The following is a 15,426-nucleotide window of genomic DNA, read 5'->3' as shown; positions in this document are numbered from 1 at the left end:
TGGAAAGAAAACACCCAAAAACAGTGTTAAGTGTTTCTTTTATGGCACTTTATCTATTTGTGTCAATAGATTTCAATTACAATACATATTTTTAAAGGCTATTTTCTCAAAATGAGTTTTTTCTCCTTCACTGAGCCTTTCTCCACTTCAGTAGAACTTACACACGCCAAACTTTACATCTATATTCTGAAGGTTTTTACAGAGTGATATGTTCATATATAATTTGCTTGACTTTATACATTGTATTCCCCCAAAAATGCTAAAAAAATAGTGTTTCCTGATGTTTTTTTTTTTTTCGAAATTATGTCGTGACGAAATGAGATTACCTAAAATTACCTCTGTAAAAAAACTTTTGACTCTGACTTCATCCAGTGTTTAGATTGTGTTTTACTAGAAATGCAAATGTGTGCATATTTCATTAAATAATGGCTCATTTGTATATTTAAACATAACATTTTAGAAACTTGTAATACAAAAAATGTTTGCAATTATCAAAGTAATCAATCAACTGGGTAAGTAAGATGATAACTATTAGTTCATTTGTTTACACTATTCATCTCTGGCTTTAAGCACAACAAAATATTATTGGAACATGTTGTAAAATGTACTTTAAAGCCAAACTTTTAAGTGGACATCATTACAAATGCCTTTTTTTTTTAAGTTTGCTTAAGTGTGTTTTGAAACAGTCGTGAATTGTCTCTCTTTAAGTCACACAAGTGGTATTGTATTTCATTATTTACATATTCCTAACTATATCTGACTCACATTGAACTCATAATAAAAACAGTAATGAATAGACATAATTACTCAATAGCGTACTAAAATAAGTACTACAGCTTATAACCTCCTAAACAATCTGCTGCAGTTCTGTTTCACAGTCGCCAGAGGGCAGTGTGTGTAACAAGCATATTATCTCATATTTCTAGCTGTGATCTGTTAATCATTATATAACGTTTAATTATTTATTAATGAAAGTTAGGCTATTATAAAGTGTTACCGATATCCCAGAGTAATGCAAACGAGAGTTTAGACAAATACATCTAATGGAGATGAAGAAAAATAATCTTAATTTCAAAACAACGTATGCCATAAAAAAAAAAATCAAAATCTTTAATGCATTTATTCAGTTTATTACAAATCATAATTTGTTATTCTTTGATGAAAATATAAGGATGTTAATCATAATAGATTGTTGATGATATTTGATAAACGTGTGATGCTGTTAAATCTCAGAAGGTGTGAGAAATAAACAATAGCTATTGGTTTGGTTTGATTTGATTGCTGTTATTATATGAAACTTAAATCATAAAATCACTATTGTTGTAAAAACTTCTGTATGTAATAACGTTGCTGTTGCACCAGGCGGCGCCAAAGTATTACATTCATTTAAGTAGCTATTACCTAATTTAACCCTAAAGAGCCCACATTAGTACCTAAAGGGTACATATGTGACCTTGGCTTGGACCACAAAACCAGTCATAAAGGTCAGTTTTTTTTTTTTTAATTGGGCTTTATACATTATTTGAAAGCGGATAATGCAAACAAGCTTTCCATTGATGTATGGCTTGTTAGGATTCAAGTTGTCCAAATGAAGTTCTTAGCAATGCATATTACTAATAAAAAATTAAGTTTTGATATATTTATGGTAGGAAATTTACAAAATATCTTCATGGAGCATAATCTTCTTTAAATTTGCTAGAGACTTTTGGCATAAGAGAAAAATTGATCATTTTGACCCATGCAATGTATTTTTGGCTATTGCTACAAATATAACCCGTGCTACTTGTGCACTGTTTAAATATCCACAAACTAAGCACCAAGTTAGATTAATTAAAGACTGCATTTTATTTAAAGCAATACAAAATAAATACAAACAAAAATAAATAAATAAATGAAAACATATTTGAAAAGGTGTATTCAGTAGTTTGATGCTATTTCAAAAGTTTTAGAAGTAAAGAAACACGTGTTTTTAAGGAAGAGTCTGTACTCATAATGTTTTCTTTTTATTATTATTATTATTATTTTTTTATTTAACTGAATGCCACAAGAACAAGACGTATTACATATATGCCAAATTAACATTAGCTGCCAGAGAAACAGAATAAACGAAAACAGAAAAAAGAAAGAAAGAAAATATTCATACATGTCAATGCTTTCAGTTTCAATTACATATTTTCAGTGTTTTTTTATTGTTTGTTTGTTTGTTATTCATAAAATTAGAAAAAATTGGATTACATTGAGCCCACTTTTTCTTATGTATATGGAATTTTCCTAACACAATAAAAGAAAAACAAAAGCATGCACATCAGTCTCAAATGAGTGCTTGACTAAAAAACAACAAGTAGAAGAATTACGTGTAAAGTCGGCATCACCAAATCTCCAAGAATATCAAAAATTTAATAATAAAAAATTTTAAAAAAGCTATGCGAAAGTTTTTAAATACAATTTTTGATATTTTTGGAGCTTTGAAAAAAAAATTTTGAAAATTTTTTTTTGAAAAAAGCTTTTTGCAAAAAAATGTCTACTATGTTGTTCTTCACAATTCAGGCAGCTTTTACCATAACAGTGTGATACTCTTCAAAACAGAAGCCAAATTAGATTTTCAGTTCATTTTTATGGTTTTAAGATCTACACTGAAAAAGGATTTTGAAAAATTGTATTTCACTCAGAAATTCTTGTTAAATTTCACAAACCATTATAAATAAATGACATCTAACACACTGAATTGAACATGAAATATTAAATGTGAAGTAGAAAAAATATACTCCAATAATCTTAGTTTTATTAAAAAAAAAAAAACTACAACAACAACATATAAATACAAACATATATTTATTCGCTGGCTACATGTAATATTTTGTTAATCTGTTGGTGTTACAAATTATATTTATTTATTTATTTATTTATTATTATTAAAAATAACTAAAAAAATTCAGAAACAGAACTCCTCCATATTCCACCTTCGAAATGAGTGACCATTAGTGAGAACAGACTCTGCCATCATTATAAATTAAAACAATTTATAATGATGCAGAATAAATTATATTTTGTTAATCTGTTGGTGTTACAAATTATTTTTATTTATTATTATTATTATTAAAAATAATTGTAAAAAAAAAAAAAAAAAAAAAAAAAAAAAAACTGAAACAGAACTCCTCTATATCCTACCTTCAAACTGAGTGAGCATTAGTGAGAACAGACTCTGCCATCATTATAAATGGAGAGAGAGGTGAGTTAACACAAGCAGACTGTAAATCATGACTCACTCTGAATGGTGTCCATCAATCAGTGACTTTTTAATGAGACAGCGAGAACGTGTGTAATGAGGGCAAGAGTGTTCTGGATTCTGTGTGGGCTGTTCTAATAGATTCAGCAAAAATGCACTGCATAGATCTGCACAGTACAAAACAAAAAAATGCAATTACCAGATTACACTTTCCCAAACAACACTACAGACCAACCGAACGCACAAGCAACACTCCTACACCCTCAACACTTCACACTGCTGTCTCCTGAGAGCGTCAGTAAACACAGCTTTACTTTAGCAGTGTAAAAATGGAGAATCTCAATATGAGACAAAAATGACAGATTTAGAGCATCGATACACTGATCTCTGTCAGTGTCCGCACACTCATGAGCACTGCTTTCCTTCCTCTCCACCTGAATAAATGTACTCACTCCACACACATGAATACAACCTGACTGCTTAGTTTTAGAAAGAGTGAAGAGTGTTTGTCCAAAGAGGGAGATAGAAACATACATTTGAGTCACAGGAGGGACATATTCAGTGTTAACATGTTTCCCAAACCTCGTACACTCTTAGAAAAAAAGGTACAAAAGCTGTCCCTAGGACAGCATCCTCTAAAAAGGTATTAATATGTAGCCTGGAGCACAACACCAGTCTTAAGTAGCTTGGGTATATTTGTAGCAATAGCTAAAAACACATTGTATATGGGCCAAAATGATCGATTTTTCTTTTATGCCAAAAATCATTAAAATCGTGTTCCATGAAGATATTTTGTAAATTTCCTACCGTAAATATATCAAAGCTTAATTTTTGATTTGTCATATGCATTGCTAAGAACTACATTTGGACAACTTTAAAGGCGATTTTCTCACTATTTTCTCAATATTTTGATTTCTTTGCACCCTCAGATTCATATTATATCTCGATCAAATATTGTCCTATCCCAACAAACCATGCAATCAATGGAAAGCATATTTATTCATCTTTCAGATAAGATATAAATCGTAATTTAAAAAATGCTTATGACTTTATGGTTTTGTGGTCCAAGGTCACGTATGTACCTTTTAAGGTACTAATATGTGCTCTTTAGGGTTAAATAAGGTATAAAAATCTATCTTTTGAAAAGATGCCATCCCAAGTTTTTCTGTCAATGGATCAAACCATTCAGTTTAAGGATGTAATGAAAAAGCCTTAAAATTATATTATGAAATTCTTCGAAAAAAAAAGAAGAAGAAGAAAAAGAAGAAGAAGTACAATAATAAAGGCAATGAAGGCATTACATTTATGAAAACCAAGCACATTTGTTTCTAAATGTTTCTAAAGTATTCTTATACTCGATCTGATTTTCCCACTATTTATATGGGAGAAAAAAGATGTATTTTTAAGTATTACTATATGTACTATATGTGTTACAGTAAACAGAGCCACTATTAAAATATTGGGTTGAAAAAGTACATTGCCAGGAGTAATTGTAATTTATATATATATATATATATAAATGAATTTAACTTAAAGTGAAAACAAAATCCATTGCCTTTCTTCTTTTGTTTTTCATTGTATTTTAAGATATATATATATATATATATACTGTATGCTTATGACTGGTTTTGTGGTCCAAGGTCACATATGTAAGTTTTCAGGTACTAATTTGCACTCTTTTGGGTTAAATAAGGTATAGAAATCTTAATGAAGCCAATAAGGGCATTACATTTATGAAAATCAAGCACATTTGTTCCAAAATAGTTCTCATTCGTATTTTCTAACAACTAAATAAAGTATTTATTTATGTATTTACTTATCTGTAGTACTTGCATTAGCTAAAACATGTAACATAATAGATTACGTTACTAATGACATTTTTTGCTCTGCAATTTGTAATCAGTATTGCTTGTATTTGATATACTTTTGTTAGTTTCAACAGCATTGTTTTTCTGCTAACAAGGTGTTTCTTTTTTGCAGTACAGTGAAAGTGCGAGTATCTGTGAACGTGATGATTTGAGCTTTTTCTGTCGGTCGAAACTCGTGATGATGAGACAGTCGGAGAACGCCACTGCTGTAACCACGGCAACGCTTCCATTCGGGCCAGCGTGATGTCACTGAGCCACACGGCGGCGCGCAATCGAGCTGGTCGACACCTGTGCTAGAGAGAGAGAGAGAGAGAGAGAGAGAGAGAGAGAGAGAGAGAGAGAGCAGGGCTGTGGTCAGTTTGATCGTTGCTCCTCGCCATAGGTGATGTCTGGGAATAAAAGCATGACACTGGACACAGAGATGCGCTCTCCGAGCTCCGCCCCTGAATAACATCATCATCACCATCACCATCATCATCAGAGTCGGAAAGGAATAACTGGAGGGCACGAGAGAGGACGCACGCGGACTGTCAACCTGCTGCACGCGTCGCGTTCATCCATCACCTCTGAATGTAAGGCACATCTTTCATTAATTCGATCAGTGAGTTTATCAATCTGTTTATTTGCTTTTATTTAACAGTCCAAAATGATGCATCATTAGTGATTGTGTGAGTGTAAACGGATAACGGTGCGTCAGATCAAAACTCACTTTCATATATCAGGACTAATCATCAGTACGTAATTTTATATTTGGAGATTTATATCCTGTATTATTTAGTCTTAGAGCTCAGAGGTCATGAGAATGACAGGTCTGTTGCATGTCAGACAGACGGTGATTATTCAGGTATGACAGCCATACCCCCCTTTAATAAAAGCATGATAAATGGCAGCGTTATTAGAAGTGACATTGCCATGCATGGAGAAATTTACTGATGTTGTTCGCAACGTGAAATGACAAATCACTGTGAGAGGGAGAATAACAACGCGACCAGCATGAGTAAAGGGTTTAGAGACATTCAGAGATGTGTTTCATTAAATATCAGAAATTCTCAAAATAACTAATTAAACCAATTCATATTTTCTACTATATGTAGCATTGTTATTACAAGAAACGTATAATAATAATTAAAAAAATGTAACTAATCATACCAAATGACAAGAAGTCTAGATTCTGTACTGTACTTTAAGCATGCAATTTAATCCTTTCCAACATTTTCAAATGTAAATGCCTTTAACAAACGTGATTAAATCGTTTTCACATATGCTACACAACTTATAGCATCATCAAGAAAGCAATACTGAGATCTAAAATCTAGAGAGGAAAAGATGACTTCTATACGTCTTATAACACTGGCATGAGTATCTGTGAAAGAAGTAGACTATGAAAGTTCCATTCTCCTTTTATTTGTAGACAATAACGAGTTAAAACGAAAACAGACAGAGTTTTTTCTTGCAGTCAGGTTTGTCAGTAGCATCAGTGTGAATGATTTTTAGCTCTTATTCATGGTTATATAAGGTTCATTCTGTGAAATGTGCTGCGTCGGGCATTAGGGATGCAGACATGCTTTTGACATTGTGCTGTTTCACTGTGACCTTGAAAATGCAGACGCAGCTGAGAGTAAGAACAAGTCAGCAATCGCAGATGCTCGCAGATTCTCACGTGCGCGCTCGCCGATTACTTAAGCACACGGACATACCTGACCTGGCAGCGTAGATATTGTTGGCTTTGTCAGTGTGCGATTAACCCCCCAACCTGCCCTCTCTCTGTGATTATTTTTTCTCAGGCTAATATGAGGAAGCCTCTGGTGTGCTGAAGGACATCTGGATTCCGCAGATTTACTGTACAAGTAGCATTCTCAGCATGCGCTAAGCCCATGAGCGTTGAAGCAGAGAGAACGGCCATGGCCTCTGACGTGCAGCACTGTCCGATCGTCTGCGCCCGCCAGCGCTCTCGCCACGCTTGGAAGAAACTCAGGCCTGCGCGGGTGCTCGGCCTCCTCGTTAGTCTCGTAGCAATAAGTGCAGTGGCCTTCTCGTGGCGCTCTGCTGCTCAGTGGGAGGGGCTACAGAGCCACGCCCCACACAGGACACTGCTGTCCACACACCTGGGTTATCACAGTAACCTCTCGGAGGACACACCCATAGCCATGCGCTCGTCCGCAGAGTCCAACGAGAGTCAGGGGGACTATCCGACTGACTTGTTCAGCTTGGAGGACCGTCGGCGCGGTGCTGTCGTGTTGCACATGTTTGGCATGATCTACATGTTCATTGCTCTTGCCATTGTTTGCGATGAGTTTTTTGTCCCCGCGCTCACTGTCATCACGGAGAAACTCGCGATCTCGGATGATGTGGCGGGCGCCACCTTCATGGCGGCCGGAGGCTCGGCTCCTGAGCTCTTCACCTCCGTCATCGGCGTGTTCATTTCCCACAGTAACGTGGGCATCGGGACCATCGTCGGCTCTGCCGTGTTCAACATCTTGTTCGTCATCGGGATGTGTGCCGTGTTCTCGAAAGAGGTCCTGAACCTGACGTGGTGGCCTCTGTTCAGGGACGTCTTCTTCTACATTGTCGGCCTCATCATGCTCATAATTTTCTTCCTGGATAACTACATCATGTACTGGGAGAGTATCAGTCTGCTGCTCACCTACGCCACCTATGTGATCTTCATGAAGTTCAATGGGAATGTAGAGACTCTCATCAAGGGCATCATGCACAGAAACCAGGTGGTGGAAGTAGAGGCCCAACCAAAGGTGAGTTGATGACATCTCTTTTTTCTACTTACTGTCCAACCATTGCAGATTCAATCGACCCTCATTTAAAATGAGGACTGGTTGAGGAGATTGAGTAAATGGGTCTCTGGTCTGATTGTAGAGAGTGTTTTCCAGGCAGGAATATTGCAGTTTTGGGACAGGGGGTTAGGGCCCTTAACTCTAGTTCTGGAGGGCTGGTGTCCTGCAGACTTTAGTTCAGATGTCTCAAACTCAATTCCTGGAGGGCCACAGCTTTGCAGAGTTTAGCTCCAACCAGCTCCAATTCACACCTGTTTGAAAAGTTTCTAGTAATCTTGGAAGACCTTGATTAGTTAGATCAGGTGTGCTTGATTAGGGTTGGAGCTAAACTGTGCAGAGCTGTGGCCCTCAAGGAATTGAGTTTGAGACCAGTGCTTTAGTTCCAAGCCTAACCAAACACCCTGGAACAAGCCTATTAAGAAACTTCCTAAATGTGTACACGGTTCCTGTTTCTAGGGACCAGTGTTTCCCAACTCTGTTCCTGTAGACACCAACACACACATCTTTGAACACTTCCTTATTAAACAACTTGGTTCAACTCATCATCTTGTAAGTAGATACTCTATAACAGTGGTTCCCGTCCATGTTCCTGGAAGCCCCCAAACACTGCACATTTTGCATCTCTCCTTTGTCTGACACACCCATTTCAGGTCTTAGAATCTGTACTATTGAGCTGGTAATCTAAATCAGGTGTGTTTGATTAAGGAAACATGGAAAACACGCAGTGCCACTGGGCCTCCAGAATTGTGGTTGAGAATCACTGCTCTATAAGACCAAAAATAGATGGGTCAGATAAGTTAGACCAGGAATGCCCAAACTTGGTCCCAGAGGGACGGTAGCGTCCTGCAGGGTTTTAGACCCAACTTGCCGCAACACACCAGCAGGGAAGTTTCTAGTATGCCTAGGAAGAGCTTGATTTGCTGGTTCAGGTGTGTCTAATTGGGGTTGGAGCTAAACTCTGCAGGAGACCATTCCTCCAGGACCGATTTTGGACACCACTGAGTTAGACAGTGTTCAAAATGTTCAAAACACTGGTCTTAAACTCAATTCCTGGAGGGCCACAGCTCTGCACAGTTTAGCTCCAACCCTAATCAAGCACACCTGATTACAAAAACCTTTCAAGCAGGTGTAAATTGGAGCTGGTTGGAGCTAAACTCTGCAGAACTGCAGCCCTCCAGGAATTGAGTTTGAGACCTCTGCTCCAGGAACAGGGTTGGGAAGGTTCAGACCAGGGGTCTCCAAACTCAGCGAAACCCTAGTTTAGCTCCAAGCCTAATTCAACACACCTAAAACAGCCAATAAAGGTCTTACTAGGCATGCTAGAAACTTCGAGGCATGTGTGTTGAGGCAAGTTGAGGCAAAACTCTGCAGGACGCTGGCCCTCCAGGATTAAGTTTGGAGACTCCTGCTTTACATCTGGCTTTCTGCAGAAATAAGTTCCAGTCTTGCTTGGTCTCACATGTTTGCAATTTTCAAGTGTTTCTGACGAACTTAATGAGCTGGTTCAGGTGTATTGGATTAGGGTTGCAACTTTGCAGGATATTGGATCTCCAGGATCACCTCATCCTAAACTGATACTAGGGGCTTGTGCCAAATAGTGCGCTAGATGTGGACTTTTGGTCTTTGCTCATGCATGTTCATGAAGTCTAAGGCACAGAAAGTCCTCATCAGGTTTATTTGGAGAGGCCAATAGTAAAAGACTAGTACATAGTATGGTATTAGTATTATTTGGCACATAACATTTGTTAACAAAACAAGCCTGCTACTATATGACTATCACCAGTAACATTTTTGTTTTAGAAAGCAAATAATCAGTCTTTTTCAGACCACAAGGTAATACAAAAAGTTATAACAGAATTTATAGGAATTGAAAGGTTGCTTTGCAATACAGCGATATTTGGAGGAGGACAGGTCAGGATTGAATAGGGAGATCCTCTGTGTTCATGAGGAGGATGACTAGTCATATATATTCTAAACACACAATACTGGACCCGAGTTAGCCCTCAAATGTTGCCAGGCAACAGGTAGATGTTGTCTTTATGGGATACATGCAGACACATAAGCACATGCTCATGCATGAGTGTGAATATAGTTTTCCTGCAGTTCTATTTGTTTTGGTTGTCCATGAAGGCATAAGCTCTTCATTTGTGATGCAGTAGTCATGGATGCAGCTAAAATAATCCTGCAGGCTTTATGTACCATAATCCATTTCTCTCCGCTACCGCAACCAGGCCTCGACTCACAATAATCATGATCTAATACCGCAGTTTAACCTTGAGCCTAATCCCAAACCCCCGCAGCTTTCAGAGAACCCTCAAGCACGGCTCAAGAAGATTCACAATTACCAATGGAAGTTTCCTTAAAATCGTCTGCTTTGCATGTTGCTTCATTATTCCCCAAAGTGTTTAGAGGTTGAAGCTATATTCCTGCAAACCTACATAAGAATTGTGCTACCTGCCTAGAAAAGAAACAGCAGGTATAAGAACAAGTTATTGCTTGTGCAGTGATTAGGACGCACCTAATCAGTTACATTTGAACAGTCTGCACAATTTTTGCCATTTGCACAAACATCCACAGATTCAGCAAAGTGGTTTCAGGATCAATGCTGCCGTTATTGCATTCACATCCTTGCAGATAGTGCTGGTGCATCACATGGCCTCAGCAGCTGCAACCTTTGTGTTATCATCTCAAGATCTTAAAAGAGTTGCATTACGCATGTCTGTTCTTGAATGCAGATTCACGCACATCATGCAGTGAAAGTTTACGGGTGTAGCAGATAAAAGCATCACATTCACAATCTCCAACATCAGATTGAGCAGATTGGGAGTTCTTTTATCCCTCAGCCATTTTCTATTAGAGTTTGGCCCAAAGAATTCCTACGCTGCTATTGTTGTAAGCGAACATGGATTAAGGCGGCCAGGAGGAGTCTTGCGGTGCTGGATCTCAAAGGAGACCGTATTGCAGCAGTAGGGGATTGTAAGATTGTGGAGTCATGTTCGTTCCGTCATTCTGTTCACAAGGGATTAAACAATGTCAAGTGTCGACGAAGCCCTGCTGGGTTAAGCTGAACAATCTGTGTCCCGTTGAAAGAAAGAAAAAAAACTTAAATCTTGGAAATATCAAAGGCTCCTCGGCCCTCCGCTTGGATCTGCTGTTGTGTTTCAGATATGCCGACTTAAGTGGGCAGGAGTCATGCAGGGTTAAAAAGGTTTGTCTGTTTGTTGATGCCAAAAACATAACATAATAGACGTAATAAGTGCAGTAGAACAGATGTATCTCACTGCGCCATGGTGGTTTAGGCTGATGTGTCAAGGATGGCCACCACTGTCTTTCTTCAACGCTAATTGCTTTGACACCAGACAGGTCTCTATGGTGATATGAAGTGAGGTGAAGCGCTTGTGAAAAACAGTCTAACAAACGGGAAAATAAAACACGCTGGTGCTTCACAAAGATGTTCATACTAGTTTTAACAGGGGTGTAACATGACTCAGAGACAGCATTTGGGCCACGATCCATGTGATTGGAGTCCCATAAGCGTAAATGGTCTCTGACGCCAACTCTGTGATTTTTGAACTGTAACTTTTGATGGTTAATATACTTGTGTTGTAGTTCAATAAAGCATTTTTAGGTGCTTTAGTTAAGCTGCAGAAAGAAAAACTCAAAATTAGGTTGAAGAGCCATTGTTTAGTGAGAGATCAGCAGTTATCTTGCATGAAGGTGTCAGGCATGATAGTATATTTTTATTGTATTTTAAACCATATTTTAATATGTTAATATTATAGTACCAATTTCTGTAAGCTTAGCCAACAAGAATGAATGTTCAGCAAATATTTGAATGCTAAAATCCATTGCTTGTTTAGACTGCCACGCTCCTGTTTAAGTTACAAAAAACAGGCAAAAACGCAGTTTTTTCATGCACCTGTCAAATTTGAGATTTTGGGCTTTTTGGTTTTTCATAAAGTGTTTTTTTTTTCAGACTAGTGGATAGAAAACACCCCAAAAACACTGTTGAGTGTTTCTTTTATAGCACTTTATCTATTTGTGTCAATACATTTCAATTACAATGTATATTTTTAAAGGCCGTTTTCTCAAAATGAGTTTTTTCTTCTACACTGAACCATAAATCTCCACTTCAGTAGCACTTACACACACACCACAATTTACATTTTTATTCCTGTCTATATTCTGAAGGTTTTTACAGAGGGATTTGTTCATATATAATTTGCTTGATTTTATTCCCCAAAAAATGGTTAAAAAAATATAGTGTTTCCTGTCTGTTCTATTTTTTTCTGAATTATGAGTGACAAAATGATACACCAAAAAATTTTACTCTGTGAAATCTTTTGACTCTAATATGTCAAAAAAATAAAAAATAAACAAGAATTTTGATACTGACTTCATCCAGTGATTAGATTTTTGTACTAGAAATGTGTGCAAATTAGAGCACATTTCATTAAATAATGCCTCATTTGTTAAACCTAACATTTTAGAAATCTTGTAATACAAAAAATGTTTGCAATTATCAACGTGATCAATCAACTGGGTAAGTGAGGTGATAACTATTAGTTACTTTTTTTTTTTACCCTATTTACCTGCAGTGTCACGCCTTAAGACTTGATTGTTTTGCACTATTGCTTTTTTTACTAGAACCCTGAATTTCATGAGTGATCATTCAAAATGCAAACTGCATTATTGTTAAAATTGTTTTGTAACATATAGCCTAATTACTCAGCCTAGTTTTCAAAGCTAGCGGAGACTGAGTTGTAAAACTGATAGTTGAAGCATGAACTACATTAATATTTTAAGATGTAGGATGTGGAAATGGATGGTAGAAATGACTCAACGTCTGTCCGTCTTTTAATTACTGTCAATTGGAATCTAATTCTTGTAAATGGTTCATAAATGTTGATTAAAATGTAACTATAGAACCGTACAGCTATAATCTGTTAAACGCAACTAAAAGGCATGAAGATATTAAGCTATTATAAACATAACATACAACAGAATTTCGTTAAGGGTGCTTTCAAATAATTTGAATTGTAAAATGCACAATAGCTTTTAACCTAGATTATAATGCATTAATGCTTATAACAATACCCGTTTCTGATGGGATAAAAGATACTGTGTATTTCCAGAACTTTAGTATTATTTTATAAAACTGATCTTGTTTTAAGAATATGTAATCTTCTAATGCATTTTTTGGCAGCGTGTATCATCTGCAGATTCAGAGCTCAATAGGTTCTTCTCAGGGTTGAGAAAGCCAGAGCGAGGCTTATTTTTAGTGGGTGTTCTGCGGTGAAATGCGATCGTATGCAGGGTATTTAGAGAGTCTTCTGTTCTGTACTGGTTCAGGTAAAGGACCTTTCTGCGAGATTTGTTACTGACGCGCCGAATATCCCTAAGGATTTAGTCTTACCTTGGGACAAGAGATGGAAATTAGTTTTGGAGGTATGAGCTCTAAATCTGGATTTATCTCGAGTGCATAAATAAAATATAGACTACGAGTGGAGAAAGCTAAGATGGTTCTCAATCATTCAGTCACTTTCATATCAGTAACAAGCATTGGGATTTCTGAAATGATGAAGCCCTTCTTTTATTATAATTTTTTTGTCCAAAAAGATATGTGAAATCTTAAAAAAAAAAAAAAACTCTCAATGGTATATTTTTGCATGTTTAATACTATATAAAAAGTCACATTGAAGTATTTTCCTTTGTGTGTTATTCTGAAACATCTTAATAGAGCTTCCCAACACAATAATCAGTAACTGGTTTTGTTTGTTTTTAGTATCTGTTGTTTGGTTATTATTATTAATTGCCATTTTCGTGGGCCATTACTTAATAAAACCCTGGTAAATACAAGGTGCCATTACTTTCTACCATTATTTTGCCTTTGTTTGGCTTATAATCAAAACTGAACATACTTCTTTTTAAGTTTATTTATTTTTTTACCAAAGACGAACATCTGCTTCTGTGCAAACATCAGACATCAGGTCACTTAAATGAACTATGAACTGTTTTAATACCAAAGTTACTTTTAAAAGTAATGCATTACAGTATTGAGTTACTCCATAAAAAAAGTAACTTATTGCATTACTTTTTATGGAAAGAATTGCGTTACGTTACTTTTGCATTACTTTTTAAATCCAGGCAGGGCTTGCTTGTTTGTTTTTAATATAAAAAGCTATATTTTTACACCAAAAGCCTCAGGCTTAGAGAAAAGTAAATTGACGTCTGTACAGTAGACCGCAGAAGAAAAAATGTCAACTCTTCAGCAATAAAAAAAGGAAAACAAATGTTAGATTATCTTGAGTAATTTTTGCTTATTAGTATGGATGAATTGGATCATCGAAGGTTAATAAAATGGGCTTAAATGCATAAAGGATATTTGTATTATTTACCATATTTAAGTATGGCAGGTTTGCGTTGAATTTCATTGTTTTTATTCATTTTGAGGAAAACTGGATCTGTTCTTTTAGTGAGTGAGATTAATGCATGTTCACAAAAGTAACTAAAGTAACATCTTACTCACAATTTCTCTCAGCATTAATCAATAAATGGGGGAAAAAGTAACTGGTGTTAACTTATTTAAAAAAAAAAAGCGCAACTCCGATATTTTCTTGTCAATTAAAAAGTAATGCGTTACTTTACTAGTTCTAGGAAAAAAAGTTATATTATTACGTGACTTCCGTTACTTGTAATGCATTACCCCCAACGCTGTCTAGTACCATTTTTTTAACCTTGGAAAGAAATCCATTTTATCTGAAACTTTTTCTAACACCGTTAGACAGTGTTACTTGAATAAGATGAGTTGTTGAGACACTATTGGATCTGTTTTATATTCATTCTTCTGCACTCTCCTCCGTCTTTGCAAAAGTAAATCTGTATATTTTTGTAAATATGCTGATCCCATCGCCAGAATCATTCAGCCAGTCCATCAGTTTAAAACTGTCATTGATCCGCTTGAGTGCATGTCAAAAGTTGTACTATTTTTATCTTGACATTGTCTTAAAAATGCGCCCCTATTGCTGTGAGATGCCTTCAGGCAGCATACTTCTGTGTGCTTGGCTTTATATAGCCTAAAACACAAGAGATCTGCTTTACAATTGATTCCAGTACAGTTTGATATCCTTGTGTTGCCCAAAAAGCACATAAGATACTGTGTAAATAATCAAGCTTTGATCAGACTATTTTCAGCTTCTGAAATATAATGAAATATAATAACATATTTAGTATTATGCTTTAGTACCACATATGATTACAACCAGAAGCTGGCCATTTAGTCCAAACATTGATGATTCTGGCCATGTTACTTTCCATTTTTTTAAATTACAATCATTAATTTAAAATGATTTCCTCTCAAATTACATTTTTGAATGCCCATCCATACATCAATGTGGATATTTGTACATCTTGTGTAATTTTGCTTGGTCAGGTTTAGTAATATTTCATGCCCTTGGGTATTCACCGATTGCATTCATTTGAGGCTGATGTGAAAATAAAGTAATTTTTTGCACATTTGACCTTTCTTTGCAATGACTTTAGT

General features: G+C 36.1%; 1 protein-coding gene across 3 annotated transcripts in view; it reads left to right on the top strand.

Annotated features, from left to right (window-relative positions):
* Positions 1-5,428: 5,428 nt before the first annotated feature.
* The window catches only part of LOC141330819 (sodium/potassium/calcium exchanger 2), a 73,681-nt gene continuing 63,683 nt past the window's right edge, over positions 5,429-15,426 (top strand). For all 3 annotated transcript variants that reach the window (XM_073835580.1, XM_073835581.1, XM_073835579.1), the window contains exons 1-2: positions 5,429-5,666; positions 6,879-7,844. In XM_073835580.1, the coding sequence (XP_073691681.1) occupies positions 6,969-7,844 (876 nt within the window). In that variant the 5' untranslated portion in view covers positions 5,429-5,666; positions 6,879-6,968. The remainder of the gene's footprint in view (positions 5,667-6,878; positions 7,845-15,426) is intronic.

Source organism: Garra rufa, chromosome 3, assembly GCF_049309525.1.
Source record: "Garra rufa chromosome 3, GarRuf1.0, whole genome shotgun sequence".
Classification (NCBI taxonomy): Eukaryota; Metazoa; Chordata; class Actinopteri; order Cypriniformes; family Cyprinidae; genus Garra; species Garra rufa.
The sequence above is the reverse complement of the archived record's forward strand: the minus strand, read 5'-3'. Positions and strand labels throughout refer to the sequence as shown.